Source organism: Toxotes jaculatrix, chromosome 2 (genome assembly GCF_017976425.1).
Source record: "Toxotes jaculatrix isolate fToxJac2 chromosome 2, fToxJac2.pri, whole genome shotgun sequence".
In the NCBI taxonomy this organism is placed as follows: domain Eukaryota; kingdom Metazoa; phylum Chordata; class Actinopteri; family Toxotidae; genus Toxotes; species Toxotes jaculatrix.
In genome coordinates this window covers 23,947,542-23,971,240 of record NC_054395.1, presented here as the reverse complement: position 1 = coordinate 23,971,240, position 23,699 = coordinate 23,947,542, and the positions used below count along the sequence as shown (strand labels likewise).

Sequence of the window (23,699 nt, the reverse complement as noted above, 5' to 3'; positions counted from 1 at the left end):
ACCAGTTTTAAGCTTTAAACCTGATTGTCACATACTGTAAAAATAGATTTCAGTCATACTTTTATCTTCAATAAAAAAAAAACATGCAATAAACCTGCAAGTTTATCATGTGTTATTTTGGTGAGACTGAGACAGAGTTGTTCATTTAATGCTAATTGTGATGTTGTGTTGAAGTACATTATATTATTAACTCTATCTAATACACCCCCTCCCGCCACCCCCTTTCCCAAATACCAGCCATAATTGCTGTTTAAAGTTTTATTTTGTAGTGTGGGTGAGCGGTATGTGTCGTATTTTGTGTGGGCTGGGCTGGCTGTTAAAATGTGCTGTGTGTTAGTGACAGCAGAGAGGTGGCACTTTTTAAAATGAATGCTGAATGTGTACATTATCTTTTGCAACATGCAGCTCCCTGACTGCTCATCTTATATCAGTGTAATATGTTGTCTGCCGTCACATATTGTTCACATATACAAAAAAAATTACATATATAGAAGAATTTACACCAAAATTATTGTCCTTTTGCTCCATTTAGACCATACAGTACATGATCATCAATTTCTGTATTTGAACCACACATTTGATCAAGTTTGTAACATGATTCTGGTTTATTTTAACATTGATTTGGTTCATAACAGCTAGTGTATCAGTACACTGCTATAAAGAAACAGAGGAGGCTGATATTTTTAAATATTCCACCAGTGTCAGAATTTACTAATCTCCTGTTGATCGTGTTACTTAAAAATTAAATTCAACTAATCTCTTAATGTCTTTCGCCTCTGTAACGATAATTGGTGTTTTGACTCTTTGTTTCAAACGTGTTGGGCTGATTTCCATTTAAGAGCAATTCAACAGCACTGAACCCTAGAGCTCATGTTTTTCTCTCTACAGGTGATCTCCTGCAGGGGACCAACAGCTGTCTCTAAGGTTTATGGAAACCTGACCTCCCATTGGTGGAGAAAGTGAGGCATCCCTATTTGTCCTTTGTGTCCCTCAAAATCTTCCCGTTTCCTTGATCTCCATTTACTCTGAAGTTGCGCAGCTATTCCAGAAGGACACTACCAGGCTTTAGCACAGACCCAGACACGTTTTAAGGAGCTTTTGTATAATTTATAGTGCTAAACACACCACTTCTGGTAATTAATAGCGCTTTGTCAATGCTGTTAATATTTCATGAGGGCGGCCCAGTCTGTCGATGGGCTAACTATAGGAAGGGTCAAGTTTGTTGCTTATTTGAGGCCTGTATTTTAGATTGTGCATGAGTATGTGCATCATTACATATAGGATTACAGTGCTACTGCAGGGTTTCATTTCAGCTTTGTAGCTTCTCCGGTTTATCATATCCAGTGATCTATAGTCAGGGGTAGAAATAACAATATGACTCTCTTAATGTTCTTGCTTTTTTTGTTTTTAGAGGAGATTATCCCAGAATTTACTTTTATTAACTCACTAAGAATAGCTCCCGCTGTCTCACAGGGAAGAATGATGAACTCAGGGGTAGTTATTGATTTCCTTGTTTGATCTCTTTGTTTTGTGTGCGTTGTGGCAGAACCTCATTGCAGCAGGGAGGTTAAGCAGCTGTTTGATGAGCACAGACTGTTGTTTGTATATGTAAGAAGGTTCATCAGAACATGATGGCCCAGTTCAGTAAGGGTTCTCCAGGGATCCTGTGCAGTTCGGACTGGGAGAGGAAGCTGGGTCAGAAAAGTAGAGCCTGAGTGTTTATTGGTAAACAAAATTTAAGACCCCCCAAAAAAACACAACTACAAATATTTTGTGCTCCATAACATCTGTATTACTCTTACTACTGATCAGTTGACTAAAAGGAAGGAAGAATTTGTGTGTTAGAATGAGTTGCAAGGTTACTGAAAATATGCAGAAATAAATAATAGCATAAAACTCCCTTCATTTAGTTCATTTTCTATCTGAGCTCAGCCACACTCTGCTGCACAAGACTATAAAAATTTAGAAAATAAGATAGTGATAATCTAATTTCTTAAAGTCAGATTTAGAGTTGATCGCTGTTTCCTCCTGGTGCCAGCTGAGGAGGCAGCCTAAGCTTGCTCGCTTGTTTATGGCTTCAGGACAGTTTCTATGTGACAGTACTCACATAGAAACATTTACAACATACTTGTTTATTTTCACTTCCTTCTTTATTTAATAACCACCAACACTAGTTTGGCTCATGATTAGGCATACCCATCCATCACTCTGTAAGCCAAATTGGCAATGTCGGTTGTCAAGACTGCTTTAAATAAATTCTACATGTATGTGCCAAGTCAAAGTATATGGATACAGATAAAAGTTACTCTGATTTTTTAAAAAATCCTTATTTGCTGTTAAGTTTATTCTCAGTGCAAACAAGTCCAGGTCCAGTTGCCAATCCAACCCCTTGATTTTTGCATCTCAGGTCTGATTTGAGTCTCAGGTCTTTGGTCTGCAGCTCTGTCTCTTGGCACACAGTGGAATCAGCCACTCGCTCTTCCTAAATGGCCTCTTGGTATTAGAAGTGGGTATAAATAGGGATGTAAGGTGATTAGGGTCTGGACATTCAGCTGCTGTATCTCTGGGCAAACTGGTGCTGTTACTTGTATTCTCCTGTCACTTTGCTGTCATAATGATCACACTGCCAGATGTTCATTGCGATGACAGAACAACACGATTTTACTCATCTTATACATCGGCTTATTAGCAGCATTGTCTTGTTTGTGGTCAGTATCTAGGAGCATGAGTTTTCCCATTCATAGAAATTTTTAGACATTATTGCGTTGTAGCTCTCTTAATGACAGGGTCGGTCAGTCATTTTTTACAGATATTCGTGGTCCTCAGAGGATGAACCATAATGACCATGGTCTTTTCCCCTGACTTTTCTGTTTGTGGTTTTTAGTAAAATTGCTCGACAACTGCTGGATGGGTTGCCCTGAAATTTGGCACCAACGCTCATGTTCCCCTTATGAGGAATTATAGAGCTGTGATTTGTGTTTAGTGTAAATAATTTGTTGCACAGTCGCCCTCTCTGTAACCCCACCTCCCGCTCTCCCCACTTCCCGAAAATTCACACACACACATGCAGGTGATGCATTTGAAGGCAGCCCATCAGTATTCATTGCAGCATCAGGCAGCTAAACGGTAAGAAGGCGGAAAGCTGGGTGTTTGAAGGGCGACATTCCCAGATTGACTATTTCCTTGCTCATCCACTCCCTCCTTTTCTCTGCTCCTCTTTGTGCCTGAACATCAGGAAAAACTGGACTGGAACCAGGGCCTCCATCCTCTCTGCTCCATCTCACAGCCGCTGCTGCGTTTCTGCAGTTCATTCCTTCATCACCACCCCATCACAATATGTCTGTCTCTCCCTCCTCTGCTCCGCTGTGCCTCTCCTGTCCATCTTTCTCTCTCTGCCCTCCCCCTGCCGTTTTTTCCCCCCTGTCTTCACCACACTGTCACCAGGAGGCTTGTGGCGAGAGGCTTCCTAGTTACATAACCACTGCAGCAGCGCTCGGGACACTGTGTTAAATCACAGCTCAGTCGCAAGTTTGTGTGTGTGTGTGTATGTGTTTAATAATGCTGCCTATTGTGGAATTTTATGATTCTGCTTAACAGCCAAGTTTGGGGATGGATCTGTGAGGCCTCAATTCAATAGTCTCTTCCTGTCTCTCACATTGTCCCTCTGTTTGTTTCCAGTTGTCTGGGATCTCTCACTGTTTATCTACTGCTGAAGAAGGATTTTTGGTACATCTTCACAAAGCCTTTGGCATTGATGGTTCAGTTAGGTAGCTTCATGAACATATGCTGAACTAAGTCAATCCAGTAGTTATTGATATATTTTCAGTCTGGAAATTGAATTAATTGAAACTGGCGAGTGTATTTATCAGCTTCCACGATGCTGAGCTTAAAACCTAAGCCCTTCATTGGCAGTGCCAGTATTTGTCATTGGCTTTTTCTTGTATTGATTTGTATTTGAATTCTGCCGTGAAGTTTTTTTTTTTATACTTAGTCTTGCATCTGTGACTCTTATCAGTGAAGCAGCTTTTTTTGGGAGTGGTTCATGTTCTGGATCCTTGGATACATCATTCTGTACCGATCTGTAAGCACGTACCTTTAATTAATTGTATAAAAGATGATAAATACTCAGTGAAGGTCTTCAAGAGGAAAGCCTCTTGCTGCTATTTTAAGCAGATATGGGATGCTATTAAAGAATATTCTCAGACTGAGTTTGAACTGTAGGAGCACAATAACTGGCAACAGTAGAACTTTATAGTTAAGTTTTATAAAACGATTGCTGAGGTTATGATAATGTTGGGTAGAAGCAACATGAGCAAGACGGCGTGCAGAGGAGGGAAAGAGAGACAGACAAAGTTTAATATGAACTGCCAGGTTCAATCAGTCTGTGTCTCACCAGGTTAATAGGTGAAACTCACCTTAGGTTTTATATTTTAGTTTTGCTTGAATCGGGTGCAGGGGCTGGCTGTTTATGTTCATATTGTACTGATAATGAATTAGCGATGCCCCACACGGTGCTTTTTCCATCTCACACTAAGGCAGCAGCCAAAGGTTGTTTCTTTTGTTAGTATTTTGTTGCGTATTGTACTGCATCAGTTTGTTTTGTGGTTTATTTAGGCATTCTTGTGATAATGTCCATCTCTAGTTCCAGTTTTTTTCTTGCATTAAATTTAGTTTCAGTTCTGATTTTTCTTTGGCAGTACAAGCCTACCTCACCTCTGTGGTGACACTGGATAGTGCTTTTATCGAAGCAGACACTGGACACTGAATCAGTGCACAGACTGTTTTACGGGCTGTCATGGTGTGTCAGCATTCACTCTGCTCACTCCCTACCAGCTCCGTATGACCTGTGGCTGATCGTGACCTCTGACCTCCCTGTGGGGAAAGAGAAGGAGAACATTTTCCTGCAGAAGTCAGCAAAGTAGAATATTAATTAATTATGCTGGTGTCCTTTCTGTTATTTACATCCCAGTGATAGTGAATTATTGTGTGGTCTGTGTTTCTGGGAGCTGAGCAATGACACACCTGACTGACTCATAAAATAGATATTGATTAAAAATGCCCGTCACCCAAAGAACAAACAGTAAGGCAGAAACATGATTTGTGTGCACCGACCCAACCCAGAGCCCTGCTGAAGGCATTCGTGATCAGATAGCTGAGTCATCCTGCACTTGTGTGTTTGAAATCCTGACACACAAGACACACTAGCTGCTTTGTTGTTATGGAGAGATACTTACTTGCAGAATATCTGATGAGTTTCATCATGTGGGCGGCAGATTGAAAGTGATGTCTCAGTGCTACAGGTTATAAGAGTCATTTCTGCCTTGATCTTAGCTTAAGCTTAAGATCCCCCAGAGGATGAATCCTTATGACTTTGCTGGTCCTCCAACTTCTCCTCTAGTGCCATCAGCTGGCCAGAGTTTTTAACTTATCCAATGAAGTATCTGTACATAAGAAGATGGACACAATCGCACAAATTTCCTACAGACATTCATGGTTCCCAGATGATTGATCTTAATGACTTTCATGTTCATCATTAACCATCATGTTTATAATTTCTAGTGAAATGTCTAAACAACTTTTGGATGGATTTAGATTATATTGGTTGTCTACTTCTTTGCCAGAATGTTTCTAAGCAAAGAAAGACAATTCTTTCGTTTTGTACAGACGTTTCTGGGGCTTTCCTCTGTGAGCTAGGCTAGCAGTGAGCTGATGAAGGAGAGAGAGAAGATGAGGGGTTGTTTTTTTCTAAATTCTGTTGCACATTCCCCATCTGGATCAACATGTCAGTTCAGATTTGACTCTCCTATTCCATGCCCGAGCGAGCAGGGAAGAGGGCTCACGGCATTACATGTTCAGCTGATAACTCCAACACAAGACCACCATCACCCTCTTCCCTCCACTGGTTTCCCATCATTTCCTCTCTATTGCACTTTCTCTTTTAACTGCATCTTTTTTTTTTTCAATGGATCTTCAGTGCTCTGTCTTCTCCTCTCTTTCTGTTCAGTATGTAGTTACACTCCATCAGTTCCCCTCCTGTGTGTGTTAGTGCATGCACATACTCGAGGACGTCCCACGAGTAGGCTGTGGGATGGACAACTGCGTCACTGAACCAGCCCCCTTGCTCTTGTATGAAGCAGTGGTCACATGGCCAGCTTAACGACGGCCCCGGCTGTTACAGCGTGTGTGAATTCTGCACAAGGCAGCTCTGTCTCCTGGCAACATCCAACTAGCCCACTTATACCATGCTGCACTGTGAGACGAATCACATCTCCGTCCTGATGTGTTCAGCTGCCGTCCTGGCCCTTTGGCTCTTTGTATTCCACTCAGGAACAGTCTGACCAGCTCCACACTACGTCCTCAGCTCGCTGCATCTTTACCTCTTTCCTGTCACCTCCCTTCCTGACTCCATCTCAGTCTTCATCTTGCCTCCCCCCCTGTTCTCCTCCCTGCCGTTGTTGTCTCGCTCGGTTTTGCTCAGCTTTGCTTTGTCACTCTCTCTTTGCTATATCTCAATGAAAGACCTCCCTCGGTCTCTCTCCTTGTGTGTCCTCTTTTGCTCAGTCAGTAGAAGAGGAGGGCATGCTGCGCTTATCACACAGAATCAACAGACAACCAGAGGGCATCGTAAACCAGCTGTATCAAAACATCAGCAGAGGGCTGAGTTTCCTCTGATAATGTTTGATAAGCCAGCCAAGTTCAAGTGCAGCCATAGCTATTTTTTGATCACCGTACGTTGCTAGAGTGAGTTTGGTCAGCAGCTTCTTCTTTAAAGTGCTGTTGTCTAATCAGTCAGGAGACAATGAGCTTGATAAAGTGCTGGAGTAAAGTTAGTTCATCTCTCTGAAATCTTCTTACTGTAACAAGCTTACAGCTTTGTTGTGGTTCCCATTCAGTGCTTTAAAAGGCTTGTCAACACTGGACCTTCTGACTGTGTTAGGAACATTTGTTTCACCTGGATCAGGGGTTCTCTTTAACTCACTTAAAAGCATTCATGTTCATCAAGTACCTGCAGCATTTAGTTGCGACATGTGAGCTCAGTCACAGGAGTGAAATGCTGTATGAGCCAGCAGTTCATTTGTAATGTTTACAAAAAAGGATTAGAAAGCACACCCTAATGCACCCATGTGGCATCTCACAGTAATGTTATCCTAACAGTACATAATGTCGTAAGTACAGTTTCATGTCAACATCATATTCCTCTTCCCACTTTTTGTCTCAGTGTCTCACTCGTCCTATCCGCTTCTTTGCTCTTCCTCCCTCCCCCTCTAAAGCTATTCAAGTGGCACACTGCAGGATTATCCCTCAGCCTCTGAGACATGCTGGTTTGGTCAGACTTATCGTCCTCTCTGGGTTCACTTTGGCCGCAGAGGTCAAAGCTGCAAAAATAAAATTTGCAGCACATCTTTTACCAAAGCATCAACCATAAAAGGAGATATCTGGACGACAAAATCATACATCCACGAGGACTCTGTCACTTTGAGTTGTGCATGATTACAAGTTCTGGGATTGTTTTTCCTTTTTTCTATTTTGCAATAATGGAGCCAACCATGGTAAGTGAATGTGCTGAAGAATGTTTAGTTATTTACAAATGTGCAAAAGTTTGAATTGTAGTATTTTGTCAGCTTCAGACAGCAAAACCGCCTCTTCAATCACAGCAGACTCCCAAAGGACTTTCAAAAGGAGATTTGACAGCAGCAAGTGTTTTGGTCAGTGAGTGGGTTGTTAGCGGTTTCAGACTGAAAAATACATCCAAATGGATAAATATTTCTTGTGCAGACTAGCTATTGTTTTTATAATGTACCGACTTGTACAATATTTTGGTGTTCCTTTGCATTATATACAGGTCTATTTCATCATTCTATCTCATTTATATCACGTTTGTTCTCATGAACACTGAGTAATGTTAGAAATAGTACTCTGTCTTTACTATGACTTCCTCACCAGTTAATACACTGGGGAAGGTGAAGTGTGCTCACAGTCATTGAGATGGATTGACCTCAATAACTGCAATATAAGCCCCTCTGCAGAATGCTTACCACTCCTACCCCCCCCATTATTATCTGTCTCATGGGACACACTAGAGTCTCTCACCATGAACTGACTTTTCTGTGTATTCTCTGTCTGCTGTATCTACAAGTCGACCAAGGCTGATGAAAGTAATGTCTACACTGTCCTTGTGAATAACAAACCAGTCTGGATGTTAGTACCATTCCTTTTTTTTAGGTATTTATTTATTTTGTAATAAATAATATTTTTAGAAAGTGAAAGCTTCTTCAGCTCTCAGGCATTGTCATTTCACCGACATAAACCTGTGCATATTATTATCTGTGCTATAGAATTAGAGAGCTAGAGAGCTTGAGATTACTGATTTAATAAAACCTGGGAGTTATTTCTTTGATCCGCATACTTTCTAAATGTTATCAAGTGTTATGTTGGTTTTGAGTGTGTGAGTTTTGGTTAAACTGGCTGCTGGACACATTGGTTTTGTTCTGAGATGGGATTCTGGCATCGTGCCGGAGCTTAACTGGCTTTGATGTAACTAGGTGTTGTAGTCACAGATGCTGAAGCTCATTGGACGACTAGGGTGATGGGTGGATAGCTTGACCAATGGTGTTTGTTTGTTGCTGAGATTAAGAAATGCTACTTTAGGACTGCTTAACTTTCTAGCAGCATGAAGTTTTCTTGCATCACATGTCTGAGTATTTATGTCGTAAATCTTTTAGTGTTTTTTTTGTTTTGTTTTTCTTTCAGTCAAATGTAATGTTTATCCATAAGGCCTTGAGGCGTGTGGTGTCTAACAGTTCTGCTGTGCTGATTAAACAAACGAGATATAACATGTTAATTAATGAGATTTGAAGGTGCTGGTAGGCACATTATAGTGCCTCTGGAAACAGCCAGACTAGCTTTTCCTCCCTGTTCTCTGGTAAACTAAGCTGGCTTTAGCTGTAGCTGCATACAGTGTTTACCCTGTACATATGAGAGTGGTATCACTCTATTCATCTAAATCCCAGCAAGAAAGTGTATCTTCCAAAATGTCAGGCTATTCCTTTTTGAAACTATTGATTTAAATACTTGCTGTTTGTCCTCAGGATGACAGAAAGATGTGTTGGAAAGTCTGTAAGGTTAAGTCCTTTTCCTTTGCATAGGTCAGAGATGTAATTGGAGTCTCTTTATTGTCGTGAATTGTATTCAGTGGCGCCGGGTATTAATTACATAGCCGGCTCTTTAATTTGTACAGCAGGTTGTTGTGGTGGGCGACATGTCTCCTCAGTGTTGGATTTACAGAAAGGGGTCATGTCCCTCTTTTCAAGAAGGGGATTACGGAGGGTGTGTCCCAGCTGATGTGGAGTCACACATTCTGTGGAAGGTCCTGCAAGGTGTACAAACTCATAAGAATAATAAGAAGTAAGAAGTCCAGTCAAGCTCAATGTGAAATCAAACATAAAATGTCCAACAAAATTCAAAAGATGAAACTGTGATGATAATGAAGTGATGGGAAGATTATTAGATGGGAATCTATAGGTCTGAAATAGGACCAAATCAGTCTTTGGATTAGTAAAAACCTCCTCTGATTTCTGTAGTTTTTCCTATGAAGAGTTGCAGCATGTGCAGTTGTCAGTTGTATAGCTCTCTTTTCAGAAAAAAAAAAAAAAAAAGATGAATTACAAGAAAAATCCTTGATCCCAAAGCAACTGAAAGGCTCAAGTTGTCTCTGATTCAGGCACTGATGGTAAAATTGTCAAATCATGAAATACTTCTTTGGCATTTTGTGTTGCACCAGCACAGAGTGCACTCTTGAAATAGCCACTGTCTGAAAGCCGTGGCTGTTAAGAGCCCCACAGACTGCTGTGACGGTTGGTGACAGTAACTAAGGCCTTTGATAAAATACAGCTCAAAGTCAGAGCTCTGTAGAAACACTGACAGAGCTGGACTAGATTGCCTGTTCTGCAGCTGAAACCAGAACCAATCACACAGGGTACACTTTGTTGACTGTTCCCCAGACAACATTTTGATGAGTACGAAAACACAGAGTGCGTTGCGGGAGCTGCTGCTAAAACTGCTTTCCCTTCATAAGCTGACTTTGTAGTTTCAGGACTCTTATTTTTCTCACAAGGACAATTATGCTTTTATGTTGTGCAGAAGAAAAGTGAGGCCGGGCTAGTTCAGACTGAGCCTAACGCAGAAAGTCATCGCTCATGACTCATTCCGGGGATGAAGGATGTTGCAGGAACTGATTTGCGCTTGACTGCAGAGGGAGGTTGAAGGATGAGGCATGGAGGACGCTGGTAATATTTGAACGAAATATTCATTGTCACGCTGCAGACTGTAGAGTGCTGACTCAGCTTATAATCTGAAATGGCCACAAATCATCCTTCATCTGCATTGACCTGGATGTAGCACGCTGAACTAACACTTAATTTGGACTTTGCATGCTAAGAATCGGTCGACCACTCTGTTCTCTTAATAGCACTTTGCAAAACTCTATATCATTTTAATTAAAAGCTATAATAAAGTAGCATTTTACACAGTTGGACTATGTGCAGCATTAGATAATGACTGCAATCAACTGCATTTAATTATGAAGACCAAGAAACCATGTCAGAGCAAGAACATCATCAACAAATCCTTTATTATTAGGCACATGCAATATATTGCGTTGTCATATTGGCTGTTGCAGTGAATGAAGAGCTCTCTGTCAAGGGAAAGGCATTAGTCATGTTAGCAAAATGGATTAGGCTTCAAACAGAGTTCGATACCAATACAGCATCTAGCAGTCTCTTCTGTTTTAACCTTGGTGGTAAGATATCGACTAGACGTCAAACAAATAAATATAAATCACCTTAAATGCTGGAGGAAACCCAGCAGGAACTGTATTGTGTAGCTTTACAGAGTAATAGGTGATTAACCCACATCATTAAAGGACATCTGTAGGTGTAAAAAAAAAATGATGCATGTGTACCATGTATTCTGTGTGTGTGTGTTGTTCAGCTTTCACTCAGATGTAATGTGTCATAAGAAGGCGAGTTTGCACTGTGGAAGGATTCGGGGTCAGAGCTGTGTGATGCTCCACTCTCTCTGGTGTCTTTTCTAGGACATGCCAATATAAGATGCCCCCTCTCGTTCCCCGGGGCAAGGCGCTGTATGCATGGCGGAGGAGACTATTTTTATCTCATTATTATTAACATCTCAAATAGAAATGCTCACATTGAAAGCTTCCCTCCAGTTGCCAGGGAAAATTGCCACATAGCTGGTCTTCGGCGTTACGTAGAGGCCAGCTTTGCCATGTTTTCCCACTAATGTCTGCTCAAACTCACTGTGCTGCTTTCTTTCTGTATTTATGTTACTCTCTCACATTGTTGTCACTTTCTCTTTGTCACTTTCAGTGCATGAGGAACCCCGCTCTGCTGCAGAGGACAGGTTTAGTCATTAGAGTGCTTTGCCACAACCAGGAAAATGTCTGGCTCCTACGATGAAAGTGCAGGTGTTGACGACACCATGGACAGCTTCTGGGAGGTAAAGAAAAACCATCGCGTCTGTTCTGACTCCCCCCTCCGAAATCAAGCAGAGTCACCGCCGAAACCATGAGAATGAGATTTACTGTCATTACGTTTTTAGAAGGAAATTTGTCTCATAAGTCATTATGATGTTTGATACCCATCGAGCCTCTAAGCAGAGGCTCACCTCACCCCACATCTGAGGCTTTAAAGACTGCAGAAAAAAACAGGTTTAAGTGCTTTAAAGGAGGGTGTAACACCCTCTTACTGTCTTGCCAAGAGTTAGACGAGAAGACAGGTACCACTCTCAGATCTGTCTGTCAAATATCAAGGTTAGAAAGTCTGCCTTGTTTTTACACTTCGATTTTTGTATGGATTTAACAAATGAGATGTAACGTGTTAATTAGTAAGCTTTAGAGGCGCTGATAAGCAGATTTTGACTGAAACCGGCTGTTTTTTCCCTGCCTCCAGTGTTTATGTGAAGCTAAGCTAACCAGCTGCTGACTGTAGCTTCATATATAACTGACAGAGTGGCATTGATCGTCTCCTCTAACCCTCTGCAGGGATTTGACTCTGTATTTTCCACAGCAAGAAATTGCTTTAAATTCTGAAATTAAGGTGACTGAAGAGTAATGACAGTAATTAACAAACACTCACGCAGTATTATCTCTTTCTTATCTTGTTCTGTGAATATGCACATATACTTTTTTAATAGAAATGAAATGAGTTTTTAAAGCCTGTCTTACCTTTTCTCCACATTCCCTATATCAGAATTGTTAATAAAGCCTAATCCTGTCAGGGCAAAATACATGCTAAATTTAGAATGACAGTAATTTAACAGAAATACTCATAAAAAGTCAAAAGTATGAACTACCAAGTCAAATAAATTAGACTTTTTTGTGGCTCAAGTTATTTGAGCTTGAATTGGCTTCCATCATTCATCTTAACTATTTGGACAAAATTAAATGAATGAACAAGGTGGACATATGTTCACTATCACTATCAGTCCAATGTTCCATTTCCTCTATGTATTGTAAGCCATATTTGTTGTAGATTGTGCTAAAACAGGCTACATCACAACAAATATAAACATCATATTATCTCCATCTTCAGCTGTGCCGAAATGCAGGAGTGTGTGTGTGTATGCGAGTGTGTGCTTGCATGTGTGAGCATTTCAAACCCACCAAATTAGCGTTAATGAATTCCCTCAGTACAGAGTCTTCTTTGTATTATGGCTCTTAGCCACAGAGACAAAGACAAAGAGCTTCAGTCATCAGCCACTCTGAGACGGCCTTTCACCACATGCACCTGCCTATAGCATCTGTAGACTAGCAACGCAGCTCGGGTCAGCTCATGGTTAACAAATGCCCGAAAAATGCTTTATCCCCAGGTTTTGTCAGCAGAAACATCGACATTTGATACGACTGTGCTGAGAAACACAATCCAACCTAATTCACTGTGTAGTATAACCACCACTCTGCTTAAATATGGTGCAAATGCAAGAGCTCAGGTGTGTTTTTACATGTAGAACCAGTCCACCTGTGTGTTGTTGTTGGTGTGATTTCATGAGGCCAAAACTCACACCGTCACACACCTGTCTCACTGCTTCCCTGCAGCTCTCTCATCTCAAACAGTAACCACACATGCATGCTGGTGTCAGGACCAATCAGTGCAGCTCTGCAGCCACCAAACACATCAGACATGCTCTTCATGAATTGTGTCTGTGTGATGACGAGTAAGACTGTATGTATATGTACAGGGTATATACACACACAAGTCTGTGGTGTCCATGTATTCCTGTCTCATCCTCGTCGTCTATCCCTGAGAATCTGTCTGCCTGCATTACACCACTCAAGAGGATTAAAGCAGTCACAGTTGCACATACACACACACACACACACACACACACACACACACACACACACACACACACACACACACACACTCTCTCTCACATACATACACAAACTCAAGCCCATGTCATTGCATAACTACACATGCACAGGCACGAGCACCCCTCCTCCCCCCACTTCATCATGCACCATGAGCTCACGCCCCCTGCAGGCACTGAAGAGGCGGAGCCACACAGCCTGGCTTTGCTTTTTTAAGGTGGTCTCGCTTAAGGTGGCAAGCTCTAAAAGAACAGACAGTAAAGTAATTTTGACAGGAGAGAACTCTGAATACTAATATGTTTAACTGATTGGACAACAGAACGGGTACATAGCTTTGTTAGCTTTATTCATAAAATGAAGATGGCTGAAGCTGTTTCCTGCTTCGGTTTCAAATGTGAATGAATCGACCTGATAGTGCAGCATATATATTACAATTACTTAAATATACTTAGTTGCTTAGTTGCAAGTTTAGCATGCACAGCTAAACGTAATGGTGTCTGATTCAACAGTGCTGCAATAAATCGTACATATATTATCGATACCCACATAAAACTCAGTCTATGCCCCACGAATGTCGGAAAGGTTTGTATCTGTGTGTTGCTTGAATGCAATAAGTAAATGTCCTTCTTAATTGCTTCTGTTTTGGGATTCTGCACAACAACAGAACTTGATCTAATATGTCCATGACTTGCCATAGTAACTACATTTAATACTCCAGCTCATTACACACTCATACTGAGATCACGTTTAGACTTCTCATATTTTGTCAGTGAATAGGATACAGTGCATCATGATATGTTTCCCCTCATATGAAAATACTCTTTTGGTCAGTTTTTTGGGAGTATTTGTAGTGTCTAGTCCTCTGTGATATATGTCCAGACAGATTTGAGTCACTCCCTTTACCCCATTTGTCTCTCTCTGTTCTCAGGTGGGGAACTACAAACGTGCTGTCAAGAGATTTGATGACGGCCATCGGCTCTGCAATGACCTTATGAGCTGTCTGCAGGAACGTGCCAAGATAGAAAAAGCCTACGGTGATCAGTTAACTGCCTGGTCCAAGAGATGGAGACAGCTAATTGAGAAGGGTCAGTTTCTGGCGGAAGGTCAATGAAATAAATATCTCAACAAATACGTATACTTTATACTTTTTTATACTTTACTTTTTGCCAAAGCTCCATTTACACAGTTTGATGTTTGCTTTCTGGTAATATTTGACTGCACTTTTTTCCGGTTGAATCCGTTTTTTTTCCCCGATTCCCAGGACCACAGTATGGCTCCGTGGAGAGAGCCTGGTTGGCTGTGATGACCGAGGCAGAGAAGGTGAGTGAGCTGCACCAAGACGTGAAGAACAACCTGCTGAACGACGACGTAGAGAAAGTGAAGAACTGGCAGAAGGAAGCGTATCATAAGCAAATGATTGGAGGCTTCAAAGAGGCCAAGGAGGCGGAGGAAGGCTTCAAAAAGGCTCAGAAACCGTGGGCCAAAAAGCTCAAGGAGGTGAGGGGCATGGAAACACATTCAACCATCGTCATTGTCCCTGGTAAAATAGAGCAGGTTGTAGGAAAGTAAGTAAGAATGTCATGATTGTAAGACATAAATGAGCTGTCTACTGATTCTCCCGAGTTCACACCATCTACTCGTGATGCCGTTGCGTTGCTTTGTGTCCGGCTATGTTACATCAACACTGCAATCTCCCCTCACTCATCTGTCACTCTCTCCATTATTTGGAGTATTTTGGGAAATAGACAAAATCCATCAGCTCCACTAAAGTTCAGTAATTAACATGATATACCTGGTTTGTTTAATCTTAAAAAACAAGGTGTAAGAACAACAAAATACAGGAAGCAGAAATTCAGTAAAAGAGTATCTAATTTGTACAAGTTCATTCTTGCTTTGAGATGAGAAGATGTGCCTCTCTTATGTCCCTTTGGTTAAATTTGAGATACTGAGAATCTGTGCGTTTGGACATACAGATGGAGACAGCTAAGAAAGGATACCACATGGCCTGCAAGGAGGAGAAGCTGGCTGCGACCCGAGAGGCCAATGGCAAGACCGAGGCTTCTGTCACACCAGACCAGCAGAAGAAACTCCACGAGAAAGTGGACAAATGTAAACAAGATGTGCAGAAGGTGAGAACAAGACTATAAATTATAAAAAATAAAAAGTAAAGAACTTAAAGGTTTTTTTTTAATTAATTTTTTTTTTAGTCTGAGGCCAGTAAAAAACAAAGATGTCAAGAAAAAAATCAAGGCAAAACAAATTAAGAACACCTCTGGTAGAAGATTTCTGCTTTGAAGATTATGTTCTCTGTTCAGGGAGAAAATCAGAGCAGATCAACACAGACAAATACGCTCAATTAAATACATATAAAATATAGTTATCTAATATATGTATCTATTTGTGTACACTCAAATGTTGTTAAAATTTTTTGGTACTTTCTTCAGTGGATGTTACATACGTTTCTCCACAAACAGACCACCAAGCATCATCTCGTCATATCTTTTTGGTCCAGTTTCTTTCTCACTGGTGCTGCATATTGGTGACCTGGCATGGGTTTAAATGGCTATTGATTAAGCTAATTAATTGATCAGGCCAGGCTTTTGACAAATTCTTATTTAAATGCACAGTTCATGATGTTACATTGTGATAGGTGAATGCAGAGTGAAGACAAATGTTTGTTTTTGTATTTTTAAGTGATATATTTGGTAATAGGAACAGATATTGAGTTTGTATTACATACAATAAAAACCTTCAGAAAGGAGTTGTAACACAAGCTACGTTAAAAGGCACTTTAAGTTTTTTTGGAGCATATAATTGGGGATCAGTTTACTTACAGTGTATCCAAATAAGAATAAGCTAGACATTAGTCATAATTTCAGCATGCTGGTTGTTTTTAGTTGATTGATTTATCTATCTGTATTTTCTGTCTAAGGCTAAAGAAAAGTATGAGAAGTCTCTGGAGGAGCTGAACAAGTGCACCCCGCAGTACATGGAGAGCATGGAGCAGGTGTTTGACCAGTGCCAGCAGCATGAAGTCAAGAGGCTGACCTTCCTCAAGGAGGCCCTGCTGGACATCAAACGCCACCTTAACCTCACCGAGAACCAAAGGTTAGTCAGGCTGAAGGAGTCAGTTTTATTTAGGCGTGATAGAGCTGCTGCGTTTTAGGTTCTCTTGACTGTGAACTCGGGAATATGATACTGTATGAGAGGTACAAAAAGACCTTACAGATTTCTTATCATGTTATTTTAAAAGTATTGACCCAATTTTGTTCTACTGTGTATTCTTCAGTTTTACCACCATCTCTGTATGTTTTCTCTATCTCCCTTACTTTTATATATCATTTCAATCCTTTAAATTGTCATTATATAAAATGTACAGTGCATTTCTATACACCATAGGTACAAGCAACATGGGTAATGGATTGCATACCTTTACTTTTAATCAGAAATAATCACACTGGAAACAAATTTATAATAGATTAGTTTAATTTGTTCTGTCACATTCAGTGCAGTTCATTTCAAATTGATTAATCTCAACACACTTCTCACCCAGGCATACGTTTCTCATTAGCGTTCAGAGTCACAGCACCAAGTAATGGATGATTCAGTCAGTGACGTTTCTGCCAAACTGAATTTTATTCAGAGTGAATTCTTGTCACATTGTGGGCTGTTTTTAAACGGCATGTTACAGCAAAGCTGGCACCCATGGCAAAGTCATTATCAGGCTCTTCAACCAAACCTGCCATCTTTGGTAGTCATGGACTAGTCAGGCTTCTCAGAACGCAGAAAATTTGCACAGTAGTTCATCCTGTCTGGTTTCATCATTCATCTTTGATTTGCGTCATTTCAAACATTTCACACCTGTGTTGCCTCGAATGACTCAAAAAAACATCCAATAACTTGGTTTTAAGAGAAGTTTTTGTGTGTGTTCATAATGCGCTGCAGACACATTGTATTTTTTTATAATGCAGCAGTGACTGTTCCCGTAAATTATTGTCAAATTCCAATTATAGGACAACAAATTCAACATATTAGACATTTTCTGTAAATGACTTTTGCTTCCCACAACTATAATGACTCATATATAAATGCCCACTGAAAATAAAAGCTTATATCAGCACTCAGAAACAGACTTGTTTAGATAGAAAGCAAAGGGAGGCTTCACTTTCCCCTCTTAAATGCACATAAATATATATTTCTGCTTTGCCACAGAGGTGTCATGGCTTAAATTTAAATATGTAAATATGGTATATATTTAAATATTCCTCCAGCATCACTGAATAAAGCTTCAGATTACCATGTGCAGCGAGGCATTTGCTCCACTGTTAGGAGTTATATCACTGCCTTTTGGTGAAAGGCAATCACTCGTCTGTCCAAAATCCAGTTATGAAATCTAATTGCTTAATTTTCTGTTTGAAAAGCATTTTGCAGCTCATTTCTTCAACACAGCACAGCCTCCATTTAGTTAATATTCCAGTTTTGGAAAAAATACACTTTGATGAAGGTGCTGTTTGCACTTAATTTTACCAGAGACTCTATGTAAAAAAGACTTTTCTTACTGCATCAGCGTAGACCAGAGTAAAACCGAGACACATTGGTTTATCCTGTATTTTAGGTAATAAAGCTACAAGGTGAATGCGCCCCTTTTAATTATACATGTCAATGATTTAAGAAGACTGTGACAACATAATAAGATCCTTCTAGAAAGCTAGGATTATTCAGGCCAAATACTTCAGCTGTTTAGGGCCCCAGCTTCAACAGAAAACTCAGGGAGACACTTCAGTCTTGTCATGACCCAATGTTGGATCTCTCTCAAACCAGAATTTGAACTGCACTGTAGGTTCTGTCGCCAAATTGGCAGCCCCCCCCCTCCGGGTCCCTTCTGGCACTTTCATTGTCACTATTTGTTCCATTTTCCTCTCCTCAGCTATGCCACAATATACAGAGAACTGGAGCGCACGATCCTGGCTGCAAACACACAAGAGGACCTGAAGTGGTTCAGCAACAACCACGGCCCTGGGATGCATATGAGCTGGCCTGCATTTGAGGTACAACATCAAACTGAAACATAAGAAACCCCTTTTCTTCATTTTCTACTGTCTTTTATCCTGCTTTCATTTGTTTCCTTTCTCCCCCCTCGCCAGGAATACAACCCAGACCAGGCCAGTGCTCCTCCAAAGAAGAAGAAACCAGATGGAGCCCCACCCACTCCGAGCACTGACCATGTGGCTCCACCTGGTGATCGTAGCAGGTTAGTTCTAGTCTTGTTTACAATCACATCCATTACATTTAAACACACTCTATTCAATCATGAAATTATATTTTGAATCAAATCTTATCATTATATTGTGAGAAGTGATATTTATTTAACTTAAATTAAGTTCCCACTTCCCTACCCTGTCTGTAGCACCCACTCCCAAGCCCCATTGGTTCCTACTGAAGACACACATCTTTAAAAATGGTTCACATATATAAACTTGTATTTTCCTAAAACAGGTGGGCACTACAATTTTTACTAAACTGTACTGAAATAGTGGTAACTAGTGTATTTGCTGGGGACTACTTTCAGCTGCAGATTTTGAGTGCCAGTGACTAATTGCAAAAGCAAGATGGTGTAAGTGGGACTGATTCAAAATGCACGGGTTCATGGTGATAAAAAACATGTTTATCTCAACATGTCATCCAGTGCAATGGTGTGACTCATTGTTGTGTTTGTAATCATTTTTGGACAACAATGAAGGTCTATGGCACAGGGGACTAGGCTATACAAGCAATACTCTATAATAAAATCAATTCATTCTTGGTTTTGATCTTGTCGTTGTTTTTTGTTAACAATAAGAGAAATATAGAATATCACTGGATTTTGTCTCATGCTTTGTGGTCGCCTGATATCAGATCTCACCCTGCATTTTCTCTCACCTTTAGTGTGAGCAGCTATGACAAGAATCAAGCTTATTCGACTGAATGGTCTGACGACGAGCAGCCCGCTGCGTACTCCGGCAACGAAAATGGTGGGAACGGGAATTCATTCGAAGATGATTCCAGCACTGGGAAAGGGGTCCGTGTACGTGCTCTCTATGACTATGAAGGCCAGGAACAGGATGAACTGTCCTTCAAAGCAGGTACATATCAGTGATGAAAAACTGTAGCATGACACAGGTGGTCAAAGATCACCAAGTTCTCCTGATTTCTATTCTAAAGCTCCCTTCCTCTTTAGAAGATGGCAGTGATTAGTAATAATGGCCACATGGAAAACAAATTACAGGCACTTACCACCAATTAACACAAGCTCTTAGGGAAGTGGTCTGAAAAAGTGCTTTAGAGCCCCACACAGTGGCATGACTAACAATTTAAAGACAAGCTTTACACAGAAAAATAACTATCGAAGAAGCCACAGCTGTGCATCTTCATCTTCTTTTCATGGGCTATTTTTAACCTCACAGTTTCAGAAAAGGTGTGTTTATCTATCTTTGGGATGTCTGGCAATGACTGGAGGCAGTCTTTAAAGACTTCGTTTATACCTACATACATGCAAATAAGAGTTTATTTGTTCTTTCTGAAAAAAGTTAAAGATGCCCTATGGAGTTTTCTTGCAAACAAACAAAAGACATGTTTACATTTAGTGTCACTCACCAAAATGCATAATGTGAATCCTTGAGGCCTAACAAACGCATTGAATGTATTTCTTTCCTCAGAAAACATTTGCAAAGCTCTTTTTTTCTTTTTGGTTTGTGTTTACTTGCTGGCGGTCCTCTTCTTCTTCCCTGCATTTCATTGGCATATACCTGTGTCTTTAGGTTCTTTACTGCCAACTGTAGATCAGTGGAATAATGTGAGACAGTTGGAAGGAATTGTGTTGGGTCACCTCAGTGTTTGTGGGTGTCCCCGTGCGTTGACATGCACTTGCAGATACAACAAACGCAATAAGGACCCACGAATAAACACATTGCTCCATACCATTACTAGTAGTGAAAAACTCCAGAGGGTACCATTCACTTACTCTATCTTGATTATGGGGTGAGACAGGCTTGGCACAGACTAATCAAATAATCAGTCGCTGGATTAGACGTGTAATATTTTTGTTGTTTAGCCAGATTTTGACTTATTTCTGAAATACTAGCAACAATATATCAGTACAGATTATATAAAAATCTAGAGAGCATTATTCTGCAAAATGTGGAGCATATTTTCAAATATCTTCCTCTCAGATTTAGATTTACACTCACTATTTGACACAGGAATGCATGTTGATTGAGGACTGTTGTCTCCTTCCCAGGTGATGAACTGACCAAGACTGAGGATGAAGACGAGCAAGGCTGGTGTAGAGGTCGTTTGGACAACGGCCGAGAGGGACTGTACCCGGCCAATTACGTCGAGCCAATCTAGTCACGTTACTGGACAAGGACAAGCCATTGGAGGCAGCTTGAACTGTCCCGTCCAATTGCACCGCACATAGCCAGAGACTTAAGAGCAACACATCCCCTGCCCAACAGATGCGCCAAGCAGTCTTGCCTAAATAAAAACTTAGTAACATAAAAGACAGTATATCAGTATAATATATTTTATCCAGCATTTGGGGTGGGTGGACTTACACATTTAAAAACAGGAGGAGCAGTTATTCCAGTATATACACACTCAGCTATAACATCAAGACAGTGCAGGAACACATTGCTTCTCTGTGTAGCTGTATTTAACATATAATGCAGCTTATTTAAACTTGCAGTATACTGCAGTCTGTTCTCTTGTGAAAATGGGAAGATAATATAATCAGTTATACCCATTCAACAAAGACAAGCTTCTCTAACCTGCATTGTGTATATACAGTGTGATGCCATTTTTGTGTAGCATTTTTAATGCTGTGTGTGGTCAGTCGTCATTCTTACATCAGGAATGCTGTGTAGTGTTAAAAGTACCACAAACAGTATCCTCTTTTTTTGTTTTTGTTTTTGTTTTTTTTTTCTTTGTGATTTGGTCCAACCTCTTTTCCCGGTGTGTGCAGTGCTACGTGTTTTTAACTGTTTCTAAGCTTGCATAGCAGCATGTGCTATGCAACAACTTGCATTCCCTGAATCCTGCAGCCTTGTGTAGGCTACAACCTGATGCAACACTTCAACTACAAATGCAGAGTTCACTTTTTAGCATCACATGCTTCTGGGCATGCACATGCTTCTGTTTTCATGAGAGGAAGCCTGTCGATGAACTGATTTTATGTCGGTTTTATTTTTAACATTTCTTTTTTTTAACATCACAGATCATTTGGCAACATCATCTTCATGCAATCCATGGAAAGGATACACAGTTTCTGCAAAAGCTTTCATTCTTGGTTCAGTAATTCAGGTGTCTTTTTAGTCCGCTACTGCTAACAAGAAACACAAGTGATACATTCCCTCTGAGCAAAGCCGGATCAAGTCATCTTTTTGAGGGTGCCACTGCAGTATGAGAGGAGGGTTTTGAACAATGCCTGTGTTGGGCACTTTTCTTCCAGAGCGAGGGGCCAATGGAGGCATGTTAATGCGTTACTGTGCTACAGGCTGTTGTCTGAAGATTGAAGCCTCTCCAACAGGACATGAATGTACTAGTGTTTGGGCTTGAAAGAGGGCATGTTGTCTGAACATGGTTCTCCACTGTCAGTTAAAGCCCTTCCTAGCAAAAAGCACTAGTTATGCGGCCCGTTTCCCTCCTGAGCCAAAGAATGACCCAGTACCATCAACTATCTGTTTTCTCTCCATGCAATAACTTCACATATCACACAGCTTCAGTGAAGATCAACTTGTAGCTGCCTCCCAGTCCACCCAAACTTAATTTGTCTGCAAACCACTGCGCAATGACACAGGGAAAACAATTGTCACCAGTACTGCACTGCATGTAAGACTACGCTTACACGGTGCATTACATGGTTATTTTTAAATCTTTAACTTCTCCATAGAAATTAAATTTATAGCAGGAACTGGCATTCATCAGATGTTGATTAGTGAGTTGTCTTGCTACGAGTTGCACCTAAATCTCTGATTAGACGAGAGAGATGCTTTTTATAAGTAAGTTGTCATGAAGTTTTTAAACTTCACTGGACCAACAGCAATCAGATGTGTTTAGCTCTGTGTCTGGAACAGGATTTGACAGGTTTGGGTCTCACACATGAGGAGAAACACATCACCAGCTCACAAGTTGTGTCTTAGAGTAAAGCTGTCCAGCATAGCAAAAAGGACTCCTATCATCAGACTGTCCCACATCCTTGATGCGCATATGCACACACACACACACACACACACACACACACACACACACACACACAAATACACATGCATTAAACACTATACAATATACACAATACATGCAAGTTCAAACACATAATCCACCTTACCAGGTTAATATTTTGGGGGGAAACATCTTCATCATCCAGTGTGTATGAGTCGTGTAAATGTAACAGAAAAAAAAAAAAAAAAATGCAAGTGATTGACTATTAAGACAAAATGTAGTGTTATACATGTAAATGTGTTTCATTAAAATAACAGCAATGGAAAACATATTAAGTAATAGGTACCATATCGTATGAATTTCATTGCAATGGAATTGTCAGTGTATCATAAAAGCGTGATGTTATCCCACGCTGTCAGATTTGTATATGATGATGTAATTTAAAGATTATATTCTATTGTAACTGTACAACTGTGTTGAGTTGAAAATGAGACCTAACCATGTTGAGGCAGTAAAAAGGTGTACATGTAAATGCTTTTTTTATGTTGATGATCTCTTCCTTATGCACACAGGGGACAGCAGCTCATGTTGTGGAAACCCTATATTAGCGGTCTAGAAGATGTATGTTCATAGTTAGTGATGTACTTTTATCTCCTAACTGGTGTAGTGCCTGTTCATCTTGATGTAACAAGAAGTTCATTTAAATATGCATAAAGATGATTATGATCACAGATAATATTGATGATAGTGATGAAAAACCCAAATCAAATTTGTTGTGATGGTGTCAAAATTGCGATATTGGTATGAAAGGGAAACAAATTTGTTGCAAAAAAAAAAAAAAAGTTAGTGTCTGTGTGTTTTTTGTATGGGCTGCACATGTGTTTTTTTTGTTTTTTTTTTTAATTATTTCATGTTTCTGCTTTTAAATAGACAACATCTGGTAATAATTTAATTCTTTATTGTAGATCTTGAACATAAACCCAAAGAAAGAAACGTAAGGACTACTTCATGGTAGGTTTAAAAAAATATTCACTTATTTTGAAATTGCTCTGCAAATTCTAAATATTCTTAATATATTGGAATAATATTTTAGTGTTACAAAAAGCATTTAAAGGAA

At 40.2% G+C, this 23,699-nt stretch overlaps 1 protein-coding gene across 2 annotated transcripts; it reads left to right on the top strand.

Moving 5' to 3' along the window:
* The first annotated feature begins 880 nt into the window (after positions 1-880).
* On the top strand, positions 881-22,681 carry LOC121192267 (protein kinase C and casein kinase substrate in neurons protein 1-like). 2 transcript variants are annotated; one of them, XM_041053870.1, is made up of 10 exons: positions 881-959; positions 11,385-11,514; positions 14,316-14,472; positions 14,649-14,884; positions 15,361-15,516; positions 16,320-16,495; positions 18,315-18,435; positions 18,532-18,638; positions 19,313-19,509; positions 20,664-22,681. In XM_041053870.1, exons 2-10 carry the CDS (start codon positions 11,455-11,457, stop codon positions 20,771-20,773), a joined length of 1,320 nt encoding a protein of 439 aa, XP_040909804.1. In that variant the 5' UTR covers positions 881-959; positions 11,385-11,454; the 3' UTR covers positions 20,774-22,681. The 2 variants fall into 2 exon arrangements, with proteins under 2 accessions (XP_040909804.1, XP_040909811.1); XM_041053877.1 differs by lacking the exon at positions 11,385-11,514 and having other exon boundaries at positions 888-959.
* The last annotated feature ends 1,018 nt before the right edge of the window (positions 22,682-23,699 follow it).

Bases quoted from the DNA above. Each gene is read 5' to 3' on its own strand.
- LOC121192267 (XM_041053870.1), top strand. From the start codon at position 11,455: ATGTCTGGCTCCTACGATGAAAGTGCAGGTGTTGACGACACCATGGAC. The intron at 15,517-16,319 runs GTGAGAACAAGA...TTTCTGTCTAAG, and splicing joins GTAAACAAGATGTGCAGAAG to GCTAAAGAAAAGTATGAGAA. The intron at 16,496-18,314 runs GTTAGTCAGGCT...TCCTCTCCTCAG, and splicing joins AACCTCACCGAGAACCAAAG to CTATGCCACAATATACAGAG.